The 25,204-nt window shown below is 42.4% G+C and overlaps 1 protein-coding gene across 1 annotated transcript in view; it reads right to left on the reverse strand.

Moving 5' to 3' along the window:
- Window positions 1–5,465: 5,465 nt before the first annotated feature.
- LOC121568761 (ATPase family AAA domain-containing protein 5) overlaps window positions 5,466–25,204 on the reverse strand; it is a 35,737-nt gene continuing 15,998 nt past the window's right edge. Inside the window, exons 14-22 of the mRNA XM_041879171.2 lie at window positions 14,545–14,707; window positions 13,879–14,058; window positions 13,428–13,670; window positions 13,222–13,286; window positions 12,782–12,971; window positions 12,514–12,677; window positions 11,298–12,334; window positions 10,836–10,991; window positions 5,466–6,973 (exon numbers count right to left, since the gene is read on the reverse strand). Coding sequence (XP_041735105.2) covers window positions 6,895–6,973; window positions 10,836–10,991; window positions 11,298–12,334; window positions 12,514–12,677; window positions 12,782–12,971; window positions 13,222–13,286; window positions 13,428–13,670; window positions 13,879–14,058; window positions 14,545–14,707 — 2,277 coding nt within the window. The 3' untranslated portion in view covers window positions 5,466–6,894. The remainder of the gene's footprint in view (window positions 6,974–10,835; window positions 10,992–11,297; window positions 12,335–12,513; window positions 12,678–12,781; window positions 12,972–13,221; window positions 13,287–13,427; window positions 13,671–13,878; window positions 14,059–14,544; window positions 14,708–25,204) is intronic.

Here is a 25,204-nt window from a genome sequence, read left to right on the forward strand (position 1 = left end):
GTCCTGATAACAATACTTATTCTCCATAATTATCTCTCCATATGGGAGGAACGTCCCCATCCTAAACCCTAATCAGTATTCTTTCCCCTAAAATTGGTGCTGTATTGGTTCCCTTATAATCAAATGCGATATATTTATGGCTTTAATAACTATCAATGTTGAAAGAGTTACATTGCTTCTCCCTGTTGTTCTAATAAACTGAAGTGTTAATGTCCTTAGTTACTCCTAATTTTTCCCCAAAGAAAAAAATTGTCTTTGCTTGTACTTCCATCTATCACCACTAGTGTCACTTTTCCCCAAATCTCAGTCCTTTCTCTAATCCCTGACTTTCAAACTACAAAATACCCCTATAATTACCTTGATCTTCCTACTCTACAGTGTCCTTCACCATTGTTCTCTCTCTTACTACTAACTTTGAAACTTAGCTTACTGTCTCAGAGTTCCTTCAACCCTAATCTACTCCTAACTTATTTTAATCTAATGTTTTCTCTCATAACATTTAAAACTTTTTCCCCTGATTTATTCACAAAATCCCTTACCACCAAATTTTTAGAATATGTGATTGGGAAAGTTCTCCACCTGCTTCTGACTCATTACACACAGACTTGGCAAACGACTAAACACCTTTTAGCCTAGCCTGAAATCTCTTAGTGTAAGAATGTAACCCTGAATAATAGTCACCCCTTTTAACTTTATTTTTCCAGACAGATTGTCTAATAGACAGTCGTCTAGTGTACATCTTATTGTACAATTCAATTTAAACAATGCATCTCTTCCCAACACTGCAATAACAGTATCTTCTAATATTAGTACCTTAAGAGTAATTAACTGTTTTACTACCTCAAATCCCTATCCTAATTAGTTATCAATTAGTGAGATGTTTAACCTCTTTAGGCTGAACCCAGATAAGTTTTCCCCTATTCACTATCACTTCTAATGGTCAGTTGTTTCAACTGTTAGCTATTTTCTCTTCTTCTCTAATCGATGCTCTCAACTGATACCCCCCTTCGTCTCTTCTAGGCACTAACAGGTGATCTTCACTTGCTCCTTTATCTTCCTCTGTTGTTTTCTCCCGACTTGTTGCATTAACAGGTAAAGTACCCAATCTGTCCACAATTATAACAGTCTTCTGAAAGTTGCTGGAAGTGTAGCTGAAATCTTCCTCCTTCTTCTATTTCTTCTTTGTTCTTCTCCAATTCTGTGTCTGTCCATAAACTGGCTTTGGATATGAATCAACTGGTGCCGCCCTTGGTGGCTGATACAATTGCATTTGATATTGTTCAGTTGACGCTGTAACAGTGATTGTTGATTTGGTTCACTCTGATTCTTCATAACCAAAACTTATCTTCTCCACCCGTTGTATGATTGAGTTTTCAGAGTTTCTTCGTCCTGTTCTTTCTTCTTCTCCAATTCTTGGGATCCTTTTCTCAGCAGTTTCTCCTCTTCTGTATCTTCAGCTGTGTTACTTCTAAACTATTTGCTTTATCCAGGCATGATAAGCATCGGTCTATATCTCCATTTCTTCTTTGCTAGTCATTGTAGGATAAAATCCTCTTGAACATAAAGCACCCTTAATCTCCAAATCTTCATCTTCAACTTCCATCAGAGATCAAATCTCGTGTATCCTTCTTCCTTCAACTTCCATCTGATCACAGAGTCATATCCACCCATGCATGACCTTCTTCATCATCACTCATCTTCATCATCCTCGTCTTCTTTAACCTCACTCTTCTCTTCCAGACATCTCATTTCCTTCCTTCTGGAGTTCTGGATTCATCTTTATCGTCGTTTCTGCTTGTCCTCTATCTATTACTCGTTCATCTTCATCTCTGAGGTAACAATCACCCTGCTGGATGATCACTGAAAGCTTCCTTCTCATAAGGTGGGTGTCTTTTTTGCTGAATCCGTATGTGAGAAAGGTGTACTAACATCTGCCATTAGTTTTTCCTAACACTACTTTAGTTAAAGAACTATCCTAATTAGTCAATTTTCCCCTATATCAACCCTTTTATATTCCTTTATTATGAATTAGCTTATTTTAGACTGTATAGCCTAAGGCTTCCCCCCCTCTAATTATTAATATAACCTAAACAACTCCAAATAAATCCAAATAAACTCCAAATAAATCAATTAAAAATCATGAATAATTAAAACCAATTTTTATTCCTATGTCACCAATTTATCAATTAGTGTTGGCTATCTTACCACAACCCATCAAATGCAAGTAAATGTAGTTAGTCAACTTCAAAGCAATCCCCCAAAAACAAAGCCTGTAACCCCTTGCTCTATAACCCCTAATTATCATATACCCCTAATTATCATTTACAGAAGAATGTCAGTCTTTGATTCCCAACACATCTGTAATCAAACCCCAGTGATACACAGAGCTTCCAAAATGCAATTTTTAATGAAATAGTATTTGCCAAGCCTATGTAAAATTGTCATAACATCACATATCTTGTAACAGTCTCAAAACCTTTTTTTTTTTTTTTTTTGACTTGATCCTCGGCCGTGTCACGTGATCACTTCCTGTATCTCCTCGCTCCCCCTCTCTCCTGTCTCTCATGACAAGGGACAAAGACACAGAAACAGCTTTTAGTAGTTAATGCCATCACTGAGTATTTCCAACCATTCAATATTCATTCGTTCTACATTATTCACTCTAAGACTAAACTCAGAACTAAATAGATCGCTCAAAAACATTTTTATTTTATTTTAATCCGTCATTTAATTATTTAATTCAATTTATTATAATCCGTTACCATATATCTAATTTATAAATTCAATAGGTCACAAAACAAGTTTCATCTTTAACCAGCCGCCGTTGAAACTAAAATAATCGTGCTAAAATCTATCTTCTCTTTGTCCGTGTGTTTCTCTGTCTGCCCCTGCAGCTCCCAAATGGGACCTATGACCTCAACCAACCATTTTGTTTTGTAGGCTCAGCGCGACCGCATGTCGTAGTTTTAGTGCCGTAAACCAAAACGTGTCCTAATCTCGTGTCATAAACTCCCCCTTTCTGTAGTGTAGTGTCGCAAAATTAAACGCATGCGCACAGCCATTCACAAACATTTTTCCACCGTGGAAGTGACATTCTCTCCCCAAACAGACAGACTAACAATCCAGCTGTAACTCCCGTTTCCCCCTTATAGTCAAACAACATTTAACAGCGCTCACAAAACATATAACCTGACTTAAACACAGAGACAAATTTAAGAGACTTTAATCCATCGCAATGGAGTCTCTAAGGATACATTAGCATGTAGCACACAACACAATTAGCATTTAGCATTAGCCTTAGCCTTAGGTACACTGTGACACAAAACACATTTAGCATTCAGCATTAGCCTTAGCCACGAGGTAACTGCGGTCTACCCAGCCCTAAGTAACCTGCACCGTGGCCAAATCATTGTCCATCATTATCCATATCTCCGCCTAACTTTATGCTGCCGTAAGTTCTGGATAATCATAGAGAGGTTACCCCATGCATTATACTTCGTCAACTATACGATGAGCATAACATGCATACAATCCATCCAGCTTATAATTCCCAGAATCAACCTTACCACACCGAACGCGTTGCAAGGATTTTATGGCCCATTCCTAAAGAATCGCCTCGCTTCGAGGTCTTTACCAGATTCACGGTGCCCTAAAGAATGCGCATATCTGCCTTAATCGTACACTTCAATACTTAAATCCTACCGTTTAATGCTCTAAAAACTCCCAATTATCTGCCGTTTCCAATGGAATAAATTTTAGCAGACTCTAGTCGACCGCAATAACGCCACCCGAGGCAAGGTCGGAATGGTACATCTCTCCAGTGTACACAAGTCGTATCCAATCTAACAAACTCCGAAGCGGTAAGAAACACTCACCCTTTTGGCCATGCTTCAAAGCGAGTTAGCCTGGCGGTTGACTGAAACAAGGAAGAGACGCAAACCCAGCCCCACGTTGGGCGCCATTATGTCGTATCTGATGAATGGTGGTCATTATTGCTGTCAACAAAGAGTCCGTTCATGCTGTATCGTGTTAGAGGCTTTTATTAAAATCACGAGGTTACAGCATAAGTTAACAGACCCGCGGAGTCCGGAGAACAGCATCCTAGATTGCCATGGCCGTTCTGCCTTCTCATCGTTTAACCCCTATTTATAAACAATGCAAAAAGAGGGGTGGCTCCCTCTTCTGGCCAATCACCAGTCTCCCCTGGGGCGTCACCCTCCAAACGCTACATTTGAACTAAGATCATAAAACAACATTCTTTGTTCCTCCAAAACATTTAACAAAGACATAATCTTCAGATACGATAGTTTCGTTGCCAATTTATCTTGATTTGTTCGCGGACAAAAAGTAACTTATTTCAAAGAGACAATCGAGTTGCACTGAACGCTATAGCCATCTTGATAGTAGTACGTGAATTGATTGACGCTGCTACCCGCTCTTTTCTTAGTTACGTTCATGGTTATGTTACGTATGACGAAAGCGCGTAAGTGCAAGCCCTCAGAAACCCATAGAGATTGTATTGAAAGCTCTGATATTTGAAAAAAAATAGATTTTACATGGGAGTCTATGAGAGACTTCTGGGCGATTTTCAACCTGACTGAAATCGCCCCAAAGGGGGGGGCATTTGAAGCACGACTTTAGCCTGATTGGACATTTAGTGGCAGATCAGACGTCTAGATTAGAACACTGATAACTACTGTTGCCGTGATATAATTGATTAGAAAAAAAATCCCTTCCTTTTCCCGTTTGGCAGTGCGTCGCCCATATCGCCCTAATGAACACACCGCCCCTGGGTAGAAGTTGTTATTGTTGTGTATAACGTGCTTTGAAAGTAGGGAGAATGCAATATGTAGATGACACACACAAGCATACACATTATTATTTAACACACCACACACATACAGAACATGGGCTTATTTAATTCATGTGAACAAACAGTACACTCATTGGCAACTTCATCCATAACTAATATCCTGAATTGACTTGGATTTAAATGGAACTACATTGTCACTCACCCGGCGCTCCAGTCTGCGCATTGGTTGTTGTCTGGCAGTTTCACCAATTCCAGCAAAATCGTTTTGTTTCGATCCTTGTTTGCCATTATTTTGCGAATATAAATCTGCATCGATATGAGTGGTGTAATTATCCGTTTACATAACGAAATACAAATGGTGACGTTTCTGTGAGTTTGGACGAAAACTGGAACTTCTGTACCAGTACCGTATGTAGGATCATGACGTGTGCCTGTGAACGTAAAATGTAAGTGATTTTTCGTTTGTAACCGCCCACTACTGAATAGGCAACCTCTACAGAAATGAAAACATGACGCGTGTGGTTTTGTTTCACACGCCGCGGCTGCGGCTTTTTACAAGTGTCCTTTTTTATTTCCAAGCTTTATTACATTTACGTAATTTAGCAGACGCTCTTATCCAGAGCGACTTACAGTTAGTGAGTGCATATATTTTCATACGGCCCCCGTGGGAATCGAACCCACAACCCTGGCGTTGCAAGCGCCATCGCTACCAACTGAGCTACACGGGCATTACATTAATTTACCGAAAGAAATAAGCAATACAAAAATATTTCATTATCATTTCTGTTACATTAGATTGATCACAACAATCTAACCCGACTTGATTCATGTTTATATTTAAAAAAATACATCCTACCCAATGATTTATATATACACGCTGACAGGGCGCGGTTTTGAAGCAACTGCGCCTCCACTGTTATAATTTTTTGTGGGGAAGCTATAAAAATGCATTTACCAATGTTTACATTCGTTTTTGCCATGTTTATTCTATTAGACACCTTAACACATACTTTTAAATTATATTATGTAAGCTAAACATAAATGAAAAAATATATAAAAACATTTAGCTTAATGGCATATTAAAGTACTAATGTTTCGGTCCCCACTACAACAACAAAAAAAAAAACACTTTAAAACATTTAATTTTGTCCATGAAACATTTAAATAAAATACTGTAGAATTCCATTCATTCCTATGGAGGACTGCTTGTCTGAAGTGCCAATATAGCCGACTGGTGGCTTCAAAGCCTCTCATTGGCCAATACAAAGCATCAGCAATCCAGGGTTTATATACATCACTGATCCTACCCTGCAATTAGATACAAACTTTTATTCACTCAAATAATGAAGCCATTGTGATTCATGAGAGAATAACACTTAGGACTGGTAAAGTGGGTGGGCTTTATATTATATGAACAGTAAAAAAAAAGTGATACTTAAGAGTGCTTGAACAAGATTGTGTTAATATTGTGTAGTTTGACAAAAGCAACACACCCTTTTAAACTGACAATTTCTACATACAAGTATGTTATTCAAATCTTACAAATGATCTCTCAACATAGAACATTTGAATTTATTAGTTCATGAAACGCTTTGCCAAATGCAAAGAAGAATACAAAAACATTAGGCACATCTCCATAAAAGCCAAAACTATAAAAACGTACTGATATACATTTACACTAAAACACACCCGTCTTTATATTACTGTACAAATGCATATTGAACAGGTGAATAGAGTTACAGCACTCATCGAAGGGATCTATGATGAACCTCACTCCAAGTCCAAAGAGGGAATTGATCCGCAGATTTCTGGTCATTGACTTTAGTAGCAATCGAGGGGTTGTATTCATTAGGGCACACCGTAGCAAAACGTTTTGCCTTTCTAATTCAACAAGCTCAGGTTGTCAGTCCCTCCTTGTGTCAGTTTGATTTATTCCATTCGGTACCTAATGAATATGACCCAAGTTAGGATCACATCAACCCTGTTAATGATTACTTTCATACTGTCATCAAGCCTCAAATGGGCGAACTGAATGTCCTTAAACCCCCTATTTGAGAAACACCAGTGCACTTCTCTCTAGTTCAAGGGAAGTCCTCTGCTAGGTATTTTAGAGTGTTCTTGGAAAGGCCGAGGTGAATGGCATCCAGGTAGTGGAGGAACCTAAAGTGGGGGGAGAAAGAAATGTTCAAACTTAAATCAAATCATTTAGATAAGTGACAGGCATACTGTAGCACATTTCTAGATGGCCTTTTTAGTGAAGCACACAGGGATAATATAATATATTACTAACTAAGTCGCTCTGGATAAGAGCATCTGCTAAATAACTAAAATGTAATGTAAATGTGTATATATTTATCCTATACACATACACTACCGGTCAACATTTTAGAACACCTACTCATTCAAGGGTTTTCCTTAATTTTTTAAACTATTTTCTACATTGTGTAAGGGCTATTTTACCAAGAAGGAGAGTGATGAGTGCTGCATCAGATGACCTGGCCCCCACAATCCCCCGACCTCAACCAAATTGAGATGGTTTGGGATGAGTCGGACCACAGAGTGAAGGAAAAGCAGCCAACAAGTGCTCAGCATATGTGGGAACTCCTTCAAGATTGTTGGAAAAGCATTCCAGGTGAAACTGGTTGAGAGAATGCCAAGCGTGTGCAAAGCTGTCATCAAGGCAAAGGGTGACTATTTGAAGAATCTCAAATATATTTTGATATGTTTAACACTTTTTTGGTTACTACATGATTCCATGTGTGTTATTTCATAGTTTTGATGTCTTCGCTATTATTCTACAATGTAGAAAATCGTAAAAAGAAAAACCCTTCAATGAGTAGGTGTTCTAAAACTTTTGACCGGTAGTGTAACCTCAACCCCAGACTTTTATAGACACGAGCTACAGAGAAAGACATGCTGTGGGTGATTAGTAATGCACTAACCCACATCCTGTCCATAGACTAACATACCATCCTCTACCCATCCCCACCCTCAGCTTAAACTACATACAAGAGGTGCAACCGGGTAGAATAGCAAACCCAAAGCACACAACCTTTCTTGTTGAGACTACATCTGTCCATCTACAGTTGAAGTCGGAAGTTTACAAACACTTAGGTTGGAGTCATTAAAACTTGTTTTTCAACCACTCCACAAATTTCTTGTTAACAAACTATAGTTTTGGCAAGTCGGTTGGGACATCTACTTTGTGTATGACACAAGTAATCTTTCCAACAATTGTTTACAGACAGATTATTTCACTTATAATTCACTGTATCACAATTCCAGTGGGTCAGAAGTTTACATACACTAAGTTGACTGTGCCTTTAAACAGCTTGGAAAATTCCAGAAAATGATGTCATGGCTTTAGAAGCTTCTGATAGGCTAATTGACATCATTTGAGTCAATTGGAGGTGTACCTGTGGATGTATTTCAAGGCCTACCTTCAAACTCAGTGACTCTTTGCTTGACATCATGGGAAAATCAAAAGAAATCAGCCAAGACCTCAGAAAAGTAAGTCTAGTTCATCCTTGGGAGCAATTTCCAAACGCCTGAAGGTACCACGTTCATCTGTACAAACAATAATACGCAAGTATAAACACCATAGGATCACGCAGCTGTCATACCGCTCAGGAAGGAGACGCGTTCTGTCTCCTAGAGATGAACGTACTTTGGTGAGAAAAGTGCAAATCAATTCCAGAACAACAGCAAAGGACCTTGTGAAGATGCTGGAGGAAACAGGTACAAAAGTATCTATATCCACAGTAAAACGAGTCCAATATCGACATAACCTGAAAGGCCGCTCAGCAAGGAAGAAGCCACTGCTCCAAAACTGCCATAAAAAAGCCAGACTACGGTTTGCAACTGCACATGGGGACAAAGATCGTACTTTTTGGAGAAATGTCCTCTGGTCTGATGAAACAAAAATAGAACTGTTTGGCCATAATGACCATCGTTATGTTTGGAGGAAAAAGGGGGAGCTAGCAAGCCAAAGAACACCATCCCAACCGTGAAGCACGGGGGTGGCAACATCTCAAGACATCAGTCAGGAAGTTAAAGCTTGGTCGCAAATGGGTCTTCCAAATGGACAATGACCCCAAGCATACTTCCAAAGTTGTGGCAGAATGGCTTAAGGACAATACTGTCAAGGTATTGGAGTGGCCATCACAAAGCCCTGACCTCTATCCTATAGAACATTTGTGGGCAGAACTGAAAAGGCGTGTACGAGCAAGGAGGCCTACAAACCTGACTCAGTTACACCAGCTCTGTCAGGAGGAATGGGCCAAAATTCACCTAACTTATTGTGGGAAACTTGTGGAAGGCTACCCGAAACGTTTGACCCAAGTTAAACAATTTAAAGGCAATGCTACCAAATACTAATTGAGTGTATGTAAACTTCTGACCCACTGGGAATGTGATGAAAGAAAAAAAAATATATAGAAATATTATAAATAGAAATATTATTCTGACATTTCACATTCTTAAAATAAAGTGGTGATCCTAACTGACCTAAGAAAGGGAATTTTTACTAGGATTAAATGTCAGGAATTGTGAAAATGAGTTTAAATGTATTTGGCTAAGGTGTATGTAAACTTCAGACTTCAACTGTATCATCCATATCAAACTAAATTATTACAGTATGGTGTCAAGGTATCTGGATAAATTATTTTGAAGTGTGTGACTGCAGTTAGTTCTCAGGAATCTAGATCTAATGAGCATGAAGATAAGTGACCTCACTGACCTGTGGGTTTCTATGGAAGAAATAAACAACTAGATTCAAATAACTACTGTCAGTCTGAAACATACCTCAGACCCACAGCCTAGGGTATGATAGAGAAGTGAGGATGGAAACATGCATCAAGAGCGGCAGGTAGCCTAGTGGTTAGGAGCGTTGGGCCAGTGACCAAAAGGTCACTGGTTAAAATCCCTGAGCTGACTAGGTGAAACATCTGTCGATGTGCTCTTGAGCAAGGCACTTAACCAATTGCTCCAGGGTCATCGTCAATAATGGCTGATCCCAGGGGTGGGATATGCAAAAAACAAATATCCAATTCACACGTGCTTTTACATGTGTTTATTAGGACAAATGTAAGTACCCACTTCATTATTATTATTATTAAAACTTTGACATGTCATTTGAAAAAGAGACCACTTTCCTATTCCATCATTTTAAGAGTGTGAGAGCAAGACATAACCGTGTGAAGGCTTAACTCAAATACCATATATTTCCTCTGTCCAGCACTATCAAAATGTGATATACCCGTACATTATGCCTGACTAATAATATACACAAAGTGTACAAAACATTAGGAACACCTGCTCTTTCCATGACATAGACTGACTAGGTGAATCCAGGTGGAAGCTCTGATCCCTTATTGATGTCACCTGTTAAATCCACTTCAAATCAGTGTAAATGAATGGGGGGAGACAGGTTAAAGAAGGATTTTTAAGCCTTGAGACATGGATCGTGTATGTGTGCCATTCAGAAGGTGAATGGGCAAGACAAAAAATGTAAGTGCCTTTGAACGGGGTATGGTAGTAGAGGTTTGTGTGAAGAACTGCAACGCTGCTGGGTTTTTCACGCTCAACAGTTTCCCGTGTGTATCAAAAATGGTCCACCACCCAATGGACACCCAGCCAACTTGACACAACTGTGGGAGTCCATGCCCCACGACGAACTGAGGCTGTTCTTAGGGAAAAAAAGGGGTGCAACTCAATATTAGCAAGGTGTTCCTAATGTTTTGTACACTCTGTATATATCAAGGATTTTAATAGTATTGGTTAGGCCGTCTTGTACACATTCACAGCTAAAAGCTGAATAACAGTATACAGACCCCCAAAAAATTTCATTAAATCTCTAGATATCAATCTATACTGAATGGAGAGCAGCTAAGTCTCTAGATATCAATCTATACTGAATGAGACTAGAGACTTGGGGTGGACCAGAGCTGGGTGTCCCCCTAAAACCCTGTTTAACTCTAATCCCGACTTCCACATCCATCACCTATAACCCATGACCTCTCACCTGCGTTTAACCTTGCCCTGCTCCTTGAGCGTCTCTGATCGGCAGATGGTCCGTAGGAAGGGAAGGAAGTCCAGGGCTGCAGCAGGTCTGTTACCCAGTGTCCCTGCCACTCGGCTGGGTAGAATGTCCATCACCTCCCTCCTCCTCTGGAGAACTCTGGAGGAACAACAACAGCAAACAGGTTAGGTTAGATTCCTTAAAAGCACTTTGTTACAACTTCTGATGTAAAAAGGGCTTAATACATAAATGTGATCGATTGATTATCCAATATCTACCAAATTAAACTTTTCTTTGAGGATATGTTGAATACTACAATTATACTCACCGATCAAATAAATAATTAATACAATAATACAATATTTTACATATCCTAAATTCATAATACTTTTCATAGTAAGCAATACCCTGCCAACTGATCATTATAAGCCATACAGTGAAAGACAAACAGACAAGAAGACTCACTTTGGTGCACAGGGGCTGTCCTGCGTGAGTCTGAAGCCCTGTCTGTGCGGGGCCACAGGGAGTGTGAGCTCGTTCACAGCCTCCTTCCCCAGTTCCCCCTCTAGACCTTGGGCTTTACCCCACGCCTCCTCTACCCCGGCCTTGCACCTCTGGAAGCTCAGAGCCTCCACAGCAGCCTGGATCTCCCCCGCTCTCTCCCCTTCCACCCAGCTCCCTCCGTCGCACTCCTCCCTGGGCTCGTCCGTCATCCCGTCTTTAGTCTCGGCTCTGGCTCCCAGGCCGAACATCCTGTGTGTATGTTTGGCACCACCTACAGGTGAGGTGTGGAGGGGCAGGGAGGAGTCCAGGAGGGACATGTGGTCGAGGAACTCTGCCAGGGAGTCCAGGCAGCGGGACACAGGCTCACTCTTCATCCTCTGCTCCGGGGTGAGCGGCACCCTCCTCATCCTCACCGAGGCAGGGGCCTTCTCCTTTACCTCTTCCTCTCTAGCCTTCACAGATTCTTGTTCAACCTTGTTGCTGGTAGAATCGTCCTGACCGCCCTCCTCTTCCGACTGGGAGGCCGTCTGTGTCTGAGGGGCGTTGGGAGGGGGTTTAGAGCGGAGGGAGAGGAAGGCGTCGTCTGAATCCGAGTCTGAGTGAAAGGGGTCCAGGTCCTCTCGGGTACCCAGCTGTTGCTGCTTCTTCTTCTTCTTCATTCTAGAGGACACCTTCACCGGGCTCCCGTCTGTCTCTGACCCCTCTGCCACCTGCTGGAGCCTGGGGTGGGGCAGTGGATCAACCTCAGTCTGAGGTGGTAGTGGTGGATCAATCTCTGGCTTTATACTATTCATACTAGCGGCTACTTCCTGTGGATCAGCGCTGGGCTCTTCCTGTGTCCGGTTGCTCATTTCCTGTGGCCGCCTGTGGGTTGTGACAGTGAGGTGTGTGGTGGGTAAGGGAAGCAGGGCCTCCATGTTGGAGTAGAGCAGGTCTATTCCTCTTCTCTTGCTGGTGATCAGCAGTTCCCAGCAACCTGGCGCCACTGTGGACTGGCTCTGAGAAGACAGATTGTGGTTATGCTTCAATACTTCCATACTAACTTATAGATAACAAAGTGACTCTGAGAAGGTGCTTTGACATAGGGATTCTAATGATGAGAGATCATACCACAAGAGACCGGTCAAAACATGCAAAAAGGATATTGAGTGTCCTTTTGAGACTTTTGACAACCAACCTTGAACAGATCCTGCATGTCCCTCTCTGGCTCCATGTTCAGCAGCCCCAGCATGCTCTCTGTGCAGCCTGTGTCACAGGGGGGCAGGGGACCTAATGGGGTCACCCCCTCACTCACCAAAGCCCCCCCTGCTGTCTCCTCGGTCTTTGGCTTGAGTTCTGTCGCTGAATATGCAACATAAAAAACATTTATCACTATGAGTAACAATTCAGTATTAATAGGCAGCGTTGTTTATACAGTTATTTAGTGAACACAACTCTGTCCTCACCTGTGGGGGCTGAGTCTGGGAGGGGACGGGGTAGCTTCCACCCCCCTGCGGAGCAGGTCCAGAACTGGAGGTGAAGAAGGCTCTGGCGGATGTCACAGCCGTTCAAGTGGAGCAGAGAGGAGACGTCACGGGCGTCCGTACGCATGTTCTCAGCCAGGCACAGCAGCTGCAGGTAGCTCCCCACATTGACCTGTATAGGGGAAAGAGAGGTGTTACAACCACACATACTCATGCACCTGTATGAAGGAGCTACACACTAACATACGCAAATGGCCCTAAAGGACCATAAGAGTTTCCTAGTATAAATTAACATTCTTCCTGTGCAACTAGAAAGCATGCTTAAAATAATACACCTTCAACGTTACTCTGTCGAGTACACAAATAAATAAAAATCCATCTAAAACAATCGGAATAGGTTTGTAGTTCAATGGCTTTCTTACCACTGAGGGTGTTTTGAAATGGATCTCCTCAAAGTAGCCATCAAACATGGTACTGAAGGTGGGATCTAGAAGAGAGAAAAAGGTTCAACTCACAGTGCATGTCACCTTCTGTCTGTGCTATTCATGTCACATACAGTGTACAAACATACAACCATGAACCATAACTTAGTCTTCCACCATGAAATATGGATTTCTCCCTCACTCACCACTGGTGGTGAGGATCACCGGTCTCTTGGTGGTGGTCATGAACGTTTTGATGGCAGCCAGGAACCCAGAGTCGTCGTCGAAGACGACATCCACCTCCTCAAAGAGAATGAGTGACGTGGCTGTCTTCTTGCTCTGCTCTTCACTGGAGGAGGAGGAATCCTTGGTGATGGCTGCTACTTCAGGCCCGTTCTGAGGCTCTTTAGTCTTACTGGAACTCTCCTTGGCTTTACTGGTCTTCTTAGCTGTAAGGTGGGGGGAGGAGAAGTGAATAACACCTATATTTAGTTCTGACTTAATATGTATGCGGACTAGACTAGGGTTTATCCAATATAGTAACTGAAGGGAATAAAGCTTCCATGCTGTGTTTAATTTAGGGACCTAAACGGTTTAACACCTGACTGACAGAAACCTAAAGCTAGGGAGGAGGAAGGACAAGGAATTCATTCTAACCTGTTGGTTGCTTCTGGTCTTGGCTGGCACTGGCAGGTTCCTTGTTGGTGGGACCAGGTCGGCCCATATTGAAGAAGTTGGCCAGGGAGGTGGGGGCCAGGCCTCCCCTCTTGGCACCACGGGGGGACTGGGGGGGCTTCCTGGGGGAGGACACCACCCGTCGAGGAGAGTTCACCTTCCCTGGGAGATGGAGAGCAGAATCATCACCTGTCAACCTGGATCTTTAGGAATCTTACTGTATACACTATGGGTCACATCATAACTCAAGAAACTGACGGCAGGTAGCATAGCGGTTAAGACGGTTGGGCCAGTAACCGAAAGGTCGCTGGTTTGAATCCCGAGCCGACTAGGTGAACAATCTGTCGATGTGCCCTTGAGCAAGGCATTTAATTTGAATTGCTCCTGCCCTAATTGCTCCTGTAAGTCGCTCTGGATAAGAGCGTCTGCTAAATGACTAAAATGTAAGTGTAAAATTAAACTGGCATGTAACCTGAAATTTCCATGGAAGATACCATAGATTTAGGCCAACGGGAGATGGTGCTCAGGTTTGTTACCCATTTATCTCTTATAGATTTTTTCAGTGTCAAACTATCAACTTTCTATCAAAGTAGTCCTAAGAGATTCTCTTGGGCTACAAGAAGAAAGGCAAACTTCTTCTAAACTTACGTGGTGAGGATCCAGGCCTGGCGGTGGAGCTGCTGCTGCTGAAGTAGCACGGCTTGTGGGCGTTGACCCCCTGGATGTCCACCTGGTGGGACTGGGTGGCCTCCTTCAGCTGGGACAGGATCTGACGGCCGCTCCGCTGGGACGACGCGTTCACCTCAAACACCTGGAGAAGGGTGACAGGTTAGACTTTCTGCCTTCTAAGTAGCATACATAGCTAATATATTACACAGACAGTTAAGACAGAGATGTTAAAAGATTTGAGGGCACCCAGCAGCATCCCACTGCTGGCTTGCCTCTAAAGCTAAGCAGGGTTGGTCCTGGTCGGTCCCTGGATGGGAGACCAGATGCTGCTGGAAGTGGTGTTGGAGAGCCAGTAGGAAGCACTCTTTCCTCTGGTCTAAATATCCCAATTCCCCAGGGTGCAGTCTTTCGGATGGGACGTTAAACAGGTGTCCTGACTCTGTGGTCACTAAAGATCCCATGGCACTTATCGTAAGAGTAGGGGTGTTAACCCTGGTGTCCTGGCAACATTCCCAATCTAGCCCTCATACCACCATGGCCACACCTAATCATCCCCAGCTTCCAATTGGCTCATTAATCCCACCTCCTCTCCCCTGTAACTATTCCCCAGGTCATTGCAGTAAATGTGTTCTCAGTCAACTTACTTGGTAAAATAAGGTAAAAATATAAAAAGTAACAAAACATTTAATGGACGCTTTTCAAATCAAATTGTATTTGTCACATGCTTCGTAAACAACAGGTGTAGACTAACAGTGAAATGCCCTTCCCAACAATGCAGAGAGAAAAATAGAAAAATAATAGAAAGACAATAACACGAGGAATAAATACACAATGAGTAATGATAACTTGGCTATATACACGGGGTACCAGTACCCAGCCGATGTGCAAGGATACAAGCAATGTACCCCCAAATTTCAGGTCTGCTGATCGCAAATTTTAACGTTGTGACAATGCTATGCAACTTCCGCCGCGCATTTACTGTCAACACTGAGGTTGTACCCGCTTTAAGTTAGTTTTAACAGTGGTGAAGTAGGCTGTGGCTATTTGATCATAATGTAGGCCTACCATAAAAAACAATGGAAGAAAATGCATTCCATAACATTTTAACATGGAAATACAGTGGCTTGCGAAAGTATTCACCCCCTTTGGAATTTTTCCTATTTTGTTGCCTTACAACCTGGAATTAAAATTGATTTTTTGGGGTGTTTGTATCATTTGATTTACACAACATGCCTACCACTTTGAAGATGCAAAATATTTTTTATTGTGAAACAAACAAGAAATAAGACAAAAAAACTGAACACTTGAGCGTGCATAACTATTCACCCCCCCCAAAGTCAATACTTTGTAGAGCCACCTTTTGCAGCAATTACAGCTGCAAGTCTCTTGGGGTATGTCTCTATAAGCTTGGCACATCTAGCCACTGGGACTTTTGGCCATTCTTCAAGGCAAAACTGCTCCAGCTCCTTCAAGTTAGATGGGTTCCGCTGGTGTACAGCAATCTTTAAGTCATACCACAGATTCTCAATTGGATTGAGGTCTGGGCTTTGACTAGGCCATTCCAAGACATTTAAATGTTTCCCCTAAAACCACTTGAGTGTTGCTTTAGCAGTATGCTTAGGGTCATTGTCCTGCTGGAAGGTGAACCTCCGTCCCAGTCTCAAATCTCTGGAAGACTGAAACAGGTTTCCCTCAAGAATTTCCCTGTATTTAGCACCATCCATCATTCCTTGAATTCTGACCAGTTTCCCAGTTCCTGCCGATGAAAAACATCCCCACAGCATGATGCTGCCACCACCATGCTTCACTGTGGGGATGGTGTTCTCGAGGTGATGAGAGGTGTTGGGTTTGCGCCAGACATAGCGTTTTCCTTGATGGCCAAAAAGCTCAATTTTAGTCTCATCTGACCAGAGTACCTTCTTCCAAATGTTTGGGGGGTCTTCCACATGCCTTTTGGCGAACACCAAACGTTTTTGCTTATTTTTTTCTTTAAGCAATGGCTTTTTTCTGGCCACTCTTCCGTAAAGCACAGCTCTGTGGAGTGTACGGCTTAAAGGCGTCCTATGGACAGATACTCCAATCTCCGCTGTGGAGCTTTGCAGGTCCTTCAGGGTTATCTTTGGTCTCTTTGTTGCCTCTGATTAATGCCCTCCTTGCCTGGTCCGTGAGTTTTGGTGGGCGGCCCTCTCTTGGCAGGTTTGTTGTGGTGCCATATTCTTTCCATTTTTTTTTTATAATGGATTTAAATGGTGCTCCGTGGGATGTTCAAAGTTTGATATTTTTTTTTATAACCCAACCCTGATCTGTACTTCTCCACAACTTTGTCCCTGACCTGTTTGGAGAGCTCCTTGGTCTTCATGGTGCCGCTTGCTTGGTGGTGCTGCAGACTCTGGGGCCTTGCAGAACAGGTGTATATATACTGAGATCATGTGACAGATCATGTGACACTTAGATTGCACACAGGTGGACTTTATTTAAATAATTATGAGACTTCTGAAGGTAATTGGTTGCACCAGATCTTATTTAGGGGCTTCATAGCAATACATATGCACGCACCACTTTTCAGTTATTTTTTTGTGTGCATTTTTTGAAACAAATATTTTTTTTTCATTTCACTTTGTGTATGTCCATTACATTAAATCCAAATAAAAATCTATTTAAATTACAGGTTGTAATGGAACAAAATAGGAAAAACATCAAGAGGGATGAAAACTTTTGCAAGGCACTGTAGCTGTTCTATCATTCATCCTACAGTAACAGACAATGTGTGGTGCTCAATGTAGGCCTACATTCCATGAGACTTTTGAAAAAAACATGCAGGGCTTGACATCAACCTGTTTATCCACTTGTCCTTCAGACAAGCAGGTGACTGAAAATGTTGTTGTGTTGTTTGATGCAAGAAACCACTTTACAAAATAAAATGCATAATTATTCCCATACCATTATTACAAAGAATCAGGCAAATGGGACACGTTTTGTGCTCTTGTAGGAAGCAATCACTCCCCCATTGCTGACTACAAATTATATATAACTGGGCTAATAACTCATTAACTAGCAAAGGATATGTAAAATTGTGCACACATGGCTACATGCAGCTCTCGCTTTGATCTCAAAACCGCTCGTTGTAATAAATGTCCAGTTCAAAGTGAATGGCACAAATCCATAAATGGCAATGGTCTATTTGGAGATAGGCCTACTGCAGCTCTGATTGGTTATGGTGCACCGGTCTGTGTAGAGTACGGGCCTGAGTCGTGCTTGTCAATGCAATAGAATCCTACTCCGATGCGTTCTGCCTACAACAAAATCTCCTGCATAGTTCGTTTTGTTTCGGTATGTTGCATTGAACGTGGCAAATATTGCGTTGATTCGATCACAATTGCCACAGTAAAGGGAAACGTTGATAGTGTTAACAAACAGGGAAAAAAGTTCAATCTCGTGCTTCTCTGCACCGGCTGACATTTCTTCTGCGTGGCAGTCCTGGGGGAGCTGCGCGCGGGCTTAGAGGGAACATTGGGTACAGGGTACTGTAATTGAGGTACATATGGGTAGGGATAAAGTGACTAGGCAACAAGATAGATAATAAGCAGTAGCAGCAGCGCATGTGATGAGTCAAAAGAGTTAGTGCACTTAATTCAGAGCGTGTAAATTAGCTAGAAAGATGTGTCGGCATCGAGTAATTGTCTCTGGCCCCCTCCCAGTTAGGGGGAGTGATGAGCTCTACATCAGAGTCTCACAAATCAATTGCTGGTTGAAAACTGTTTTCTGCCCCTCCCAAAAGATAGAATTTGTAGATAATTGGCCCTCTTTCTGGGACTCACCCAAACAGGACCAAGCCTGGCCTGATGAGGAGTGATGACTCCACCCTAGCTGGAGGGGTGCTCTCATCTTATCTATCAACATAGACAGGACTCTAACTCCTCTAGCTCCACAATGAGATAGGATACAGGCCAGGCAGCCTGCTTAGTGGAGTCTGCCACAAGCACAGTCAGTGTAGTCAGCTCAGCTATCCCCATTGAGACTGTATCTGTGCCTCGATCTAGGTTGAGCAAAAATAAACATGGCGTTGTTCGCCTTAGCAATCTCACTGGAATAAAGACCTCCTCCATTCCTGTCATTATTGAAAGAGATTGTGATATTTCACATCTCAAAATAGGGCTACTTAATGTTAGATCCCTCACTTCCAAGGCAGTCATAGTCAAAGAACTAATCACTGAACATAATCTTGATGTGATTGGCCTGACTGAAGAAGGGCTCAAGCCTGATGAATTTACTGTGTTAAATGAGGCCTCTCCTCCTGGTTACACTAGTGACCATATTCCCCTCACATCCCACAAAGGCGGAGGTGTTGCTAACATTTACGAAAGCAAATTTCAATAAAAAATATATAAAAAACGACTGCGTTTTCAACTTTTGAGCTTCTAGTCATGAAATCTATGCAGCCTACTCAATCACTTTTTATAGTTACTGTTTACAGACCTCCTGGGCCGTATACAGCATTCCTCACTGAGTTCCCTGAATTCCTATCAGACCTTGTAGTCATGGCAGATAATATTCACATTTTTGGTGACTTTAATATTCACAAGTCCACAGACCCACTCCAAAAGGCTTTTGGTGCCATAATCGACTCAGTGGCTTTTGTCCAACATGTCTCCGGACCTACTCATTGCCACGGTCATACCCTGGATCTAGATTTGTCCTGTGGAATAAATTGTGTATCGAAAAAAAAATCCTCATAATCCTGGACTATCGGACCACCATCTTATTACGTTTGCAATCGCAACAAATAATCTGCTCAGACCCCAACCAAGGATCATCAAAAGCCGTGCTATAAATTCTCAGACAACACAACGATTCCTAGATGCCCTTCCAGACTCCCTCCAACTACCCAAGGACGTCGGAGTACAAAAATTGTTTAACCAAACTGAGGATCTAAATTTACCCTTGCGTAATACCCTAGATGCAGTCGCATCCCTAAAAACAAAACATTTGTCACAAGAAATTAGCTCCCTGGTATACAGAAAACCATGCTTTTAGATTGTAGGTACAGTGGGGAGAACAAGTATTTGATACACTGCCGATTTTGCAGGTTTTCCTAATTACAAAGCATGTAGAGGTCTGTAATTTTTATCATAGGTACATTTCAACTGTAAGATACGGGATCTAAAACCAAAATCCAGAAAATCACATTGTATGATTTCTAAGTAATTAATTTGCATTTTATTGCATGACATAAGTATTTGATACATCAGAAAAGCAGAACTTAATATTTGGTACAGAAACCTTTGTTTGCAATTACAGAGATCATACGTTTCCTGTAGGTCTTGACCAGGTTTGCACACACTGCAGCAGGGATTTTGGCCCACTCCTCCATACAGACTTTCTCCAGATCCTTCAGGTTTCGGGACTGTCGCTGGGCAATACGGACTTTCAGCTCCCTCCAAAGATTTTGTATTGGGTTCAGGTCTGGAGACTGGCTAGGCCACTCCAGGACCTTGAGATGCTTCTTACGGAGCCACTCCTTAGTTGCCCTGGCTGTGTGTTTCGGGTCGTTGTCATGCTGGAAGACCCAGCCACGACCCATCTTCAATGCTCTTACTGAGGGAAGGAGGTTGTTGGCCAAGATCTCGCGATACATGGCCCCATCCATCCTTCCCTCAATACGGTGCAGACGTCCTGTCCCCTTTGCAGAAAAGCATCCCCAAAGAATGATGTTTCCACCGCCATGCTTCACGGTTGGGATGGTGTTCTTGGGGTTGTACTCATCCTTCTTCTTCCTCCAAACACAACAAGTGGAGTTTAGACCAAAAAGCTATATTTTTGTCTCATCAGACCACATGACCTTCTCCCATTCCTCCTCTGGATCATCCAGATGGTCATTGGCAAACTTCAGACGGGCCTGGACATGCGCTGGCTTGAGCAGGGGGACCTTGCGTGCGCTGCAGGATTTTAATCCATGACGGCGTAGTGTGTTACTAATGGTTTTCTTTGAGACTGTGGTCCCAGCTCTCTTCAGGTCATTGACCAGGTCCTGCCGTGTAGTTCTGGGCTGATCCCTCACCTTCCTCATGATCATTGATGCCCCACGAGGTGAGATCTTGCATGGAGCCCCAGACCGAGGGTGATTGACCGTCATCTTGAATTTTTTGCCAGTCCTGTCTGGTCCAGCGACGGTGGGTTTGTGCCCATAGGCGATGTTGTTGCCGGTGAGGTCTGGTGAGGACCTGCCTTACAACAGGCCTACAAGCCCTCAGTCCAGCCTCTCTCAGCCTATTGCGGACAGTCTGAGCATCCTGTACCTGTCCCGCAGGTGTGATGTTCGGATGTACCGATCCTGTGCAGGTGTTGCTACACGTGGTCTGCCACTGCGAGGACAATCAGTTGTCCATCCTGTCTCCCTGTAGCGCTGTCTTAGGTGTCTCACAGTACAGACATTGCAATTTATTGCCCTGGCCACATCTGCAGTCCTCATGCCTTCTTGCAGCATGCCTAAGGCACGTTCACGCAGATGAGCAGGGACCCTGGGCATCTTTCTTTTGGTGTTTTTCAGAGTCAGTAGAAATGCCTCTTAAGTGTCCTAAGTTTTCATAACTGTGACCTTAATTGCCTACCGTCTGTAAGCTGTTAGTGTCTTAACGACCGCTCCACAGGTGCATGTTCATTCATTGTTTATGGTTAATTGAACAAGCATGGGAAACGGTGTTTAAACCCTTTACAATGAAGATCTGTGAATTATTTGGATTTTTACAAATTATCTTTGAAAGACAGGGTCCTGAAAAAGGGACGTTTCTTTTTTTGCTGAGATAGAGATATATATATATATATTCATTCATTCATTCATTCTCAGACAACCCAAAGATTCCTAGATGCCCTTCCAGACTCCCTCCAACTACCCAAGGACGTACAAAAATCATTTAACCACCAAACTGAGGATCTAAATTTAACCTTGCGTAATACCCTAGATGCAGTCACATCCCTAAAAACAAAACATTTGTCACAAGAAATTCGCTCATGAAATAAGTTTGAATAGGAAATATAGCAAAATGCATAGGAAACATAGTCATTGACAAGGTTAGAAATAATGGATTTTTAATAGAAATAATAATAATTGTGTCCTTCAAACTTTGCTTTCGTCAAAGAATCCTCCATTTGCTGCAATTACAGCCTTGCAGACCTTCGGCATTCTAGTTGTCAATTTGTTGAGGTAATCTGAAGAGATTTCACCCCATGCTTCCTGAAGCACCTCCCACAAGTTGGATTGGCTTGATGGGCACTTCTTACATACCATACGGTCAAGCTGCTCCCACAACAGCTCAATAGGGTTGAGATCCGGTGACTGTTCTGGCCACTCCATTATAGACAGAATACCAGCTGACTGCTTCTTCCCTAAATAGTTCTTGCATAGTTTGGAGCTGTGCTTTGGGTCATTGTCCTGTGGTAGGAGGAAATTGGCTCCAATCAAGCACCGTCCACAGGGTATGGCATGGCATTGCAAAATGGAGTGATAGCCTTCCTTCTTCAAGATCCCTTTTACCCTGTACAAATCTCCCACTCTACCACCACCAAAGCACCCCCAGACCATCACATTGCCTCCACCATGCTTGACAAATGGCATCATCTTTTCATTTGGTCTGCGTCTCACAAATGTTCTTCTTTGTGATCCAAACACCTCAAACTTCGATTCGTCTGTCCATAACACTTTTTTCCAATCTTCCTCTGTCCAGTGTCTGTGTTCTTTTGCCCATCTTAATCTTTTATTTTTATTGGCCAGTCTGAGATATGGCTTTTTCTTTGCAACTCTGCCTAGAAGGTCAGCATCCCGGAGTCGCCTCTTCACTGTTGACGTTGAGAGTGGTGTTTTACGGGTACTATTTAATGAAGCTGCCAGTTGAGGACCTGTGAGGCGCCTGTTTCTCAAACTAGACACTAATGTATTTGTCCTCTTGCTCAGTTGTGCACCTGGGCCTCCCACTCCTCTTTCTATTCTGGTTAGAGCCAGTTTGTGCTGTTCTGTGAAGGGAGCAGTACACAGCGTTGTACGAGATCTTCAGTTTCTTGGCAATTTCTCGCATGGAATAGCCTTCATTTCTCAGAAGAAGAATAGACTGAGAAGTTTCAGAAGAAAGTTATTGGTTTCTGGCCATTTTGATCCTGTAATCGAACCCATAATTGCTGATGCTCCAGATACTCAACTAGTCTCAAGAAGGCCAGTTTTATTGCTTCTTTAAATCAGCACAACAGTTTTCAGCTGTGCTAACATAATTGCAAAAGGGTTTTCTAATGATCAATTAGCCTTTTAAAATGATAAACTTGGATTAGCAAACACAACGTGCCATTGCTGATAATGGGCCTCTGTCCGCCTATGTAGATATTCCATTAAAAATCAGCCGTTTCCAGCTACAATAGCCATTTACATCATTAACAATGTCTACACTGTATTTCTGATGAATTTGATGTTATTTTAAAAGACAAAATAATTGCTTTTCTTTCGAAAACAAGGACATTTCTAAGTGACCCCAAACTTTTGAACAGTAGTGTGTGTGTGTGTGTGTGTGTGTGTGTGTGTGTGTGTGTGTGTGTGTATATATATATATATATATATACACACATACATACACACACACACACATATACACACACACAGTGGGGGAAAAAAGTATTTAGTCAGCCACCAATTGTGCAAGTTCCCCCACTTAAAAAGATGAGAGAGGCCTGTAATTTTCATCATAGGTACACGTCAACTATGACAGACAAATTGAGGGGAAAAAATCCAGAAAATCACATTGTAGGATTTTTAATGAATTTATTTGCAAATTATGGTGGAAAATAAGTATTTGGTCACCTACAAACAAGCAAGATTTCTAGCTCTCACAGACCTGTAACTTCTTCTTTAAGAGGCTCCTCTGTCCTCCTTTAGTAGACCTGCACCAGGCTGGGAAGACTGAATCTGCAATAGGTAAGCAGCTTGGTTTGATGAAATCAACTGTGGGAGCAATTATTAGGAAATGGAAGACATACAAGACCACGGGGCTCCACGCAAGATCTCACCCCGTGGGGTCAAAATGATCACAAGAACGGTGAGCAAAATTCCCAGAACCACACGGGGGGACCTAGTGAATGACCTGCAGAGAGCTGGGACCAAAGTAACAAAGCCTACCATCAGTAACACACTACGCCGCCAGGGACTCAAATCCTGCAGTGCCAGACGTGTCCCCCTGCTTAAGCCAGTACATGTCCAGGTCCATCTGAAGTTTGCTAGAGTGCATTTGGATGATCCAGAAGAGGATTGGGAGAATGTCATATGGTCAGATGAAACCAAAATAGAACTTTTTGGTAAAAACTCAACTCGTCGTGTTTGGAGGACAAAGAATGCTGAGTTGCATCCAAAGAACACCATACCTACTGTGAAGCATGGGGGTGGAAACATCATGCTTTAGGGCTGTTTTTCTGCAAAGGGACCAGGACGACTGATCCGTGTAAAGGAAAGAATGAATGGGGCCATGTATCGTGAGATTTTGAGTGAAAACCTCCTTCCATCAGCAAGGGCATTGAAGATGAAACGTGGCTGGGTCTTTCAGCATGACAATGATCCCAAACACACCGCCCGGGCAACGAAGGAGTGGCTTCGTAAGAAGCATTTCAAGGTCCTGGAGTGGCCTAGCCAGTCTCCAGATCTCAACCCCATAGAAAATCTTTGGAGGGAGTTGAAAGTCCGTGTTGCCCAGCGACAGCCCCAAAACATCACTGCTCTAGAGGAGATCTGCATGGAGGAATGGGCCAAAATACCAGCAACAGTGTGTGAAAACCTTGTGAAGACTTACAGAAAAGCGTTTGACCTGTGTCATTGCCAACAAAGGGTATATAACAAAGTATTGAGAAACTTTTGTTATTGACCAAATACTTATTTTCCACCATAATTTGCAAATAAATTCATTACAAATCCTACAATGTGATTTTCTGGATTTTTTTCTTCTAATTTTGTCTGTCATAGTTGACGTGTACCTATGATGAAAATTACAGGCCTCTCTCATCTTTTTAAGTGGGAGAACATGCACAATTGGTGGCTGACTAAATCATTTTTCCCCCACTGTATATACACACACACACATACAGTGGGGCAAAAAAGTATTTAGTCAGCCACCAATTGTGCAAGTTCTCCCACTTAAAAAGATGAGAGAGGCCTGTAATTTTCATCATAGGTACACGTCAACTATGACAGACAAATTGAGAAAAAAATCCAGAAAATCCCATTGTAGGATTTTTAATGAATTTATTTGCAAATTATGGTGGAAAATAAGTATTTGGTCACCTACAAACAAGCAAGATTTCTGGCTCTCACAGACCTGTAACTTCTTCTTTAAGAGGCTCCTCTGTCCTCCACTCGTTCCTGTATTATGGCACCTGTTTGAACTTGTTATCAGTATAAAAGACACCTGTCCACAACCTCAAACAGTCACACTCCAAACTTCACAATGGCCAAGACCAAAGAGCTGTCAAAGGACACCAAAAACAAATTGTAGACCTGCACCAGGCTGGGAAGACTGAATCTGCAACAGGTAAGCAGCTTGGTTTGAAGAAATCAACTGTGGGAGCAATTATTAGGAAATGGAAGACATACAAGACCACTGATAATCTCCCCTCG

This window comes from Coregonus clupeaformis, chromosome 7 (genome assembly GCF_020615455.1).
Source record: "Coregonus clupeaformis isolate EN_2021a chromosome 7, ASM2061545v1, whole genome shotgun sequence".
Classification (NCBI taxonomy): domain Eukaryota; kingdom Metazoa; phylum Chordata; class Actinopteri; order Salmoniformes; family Salmonidae; genus Coregonus; species Coregonus clupeaformis.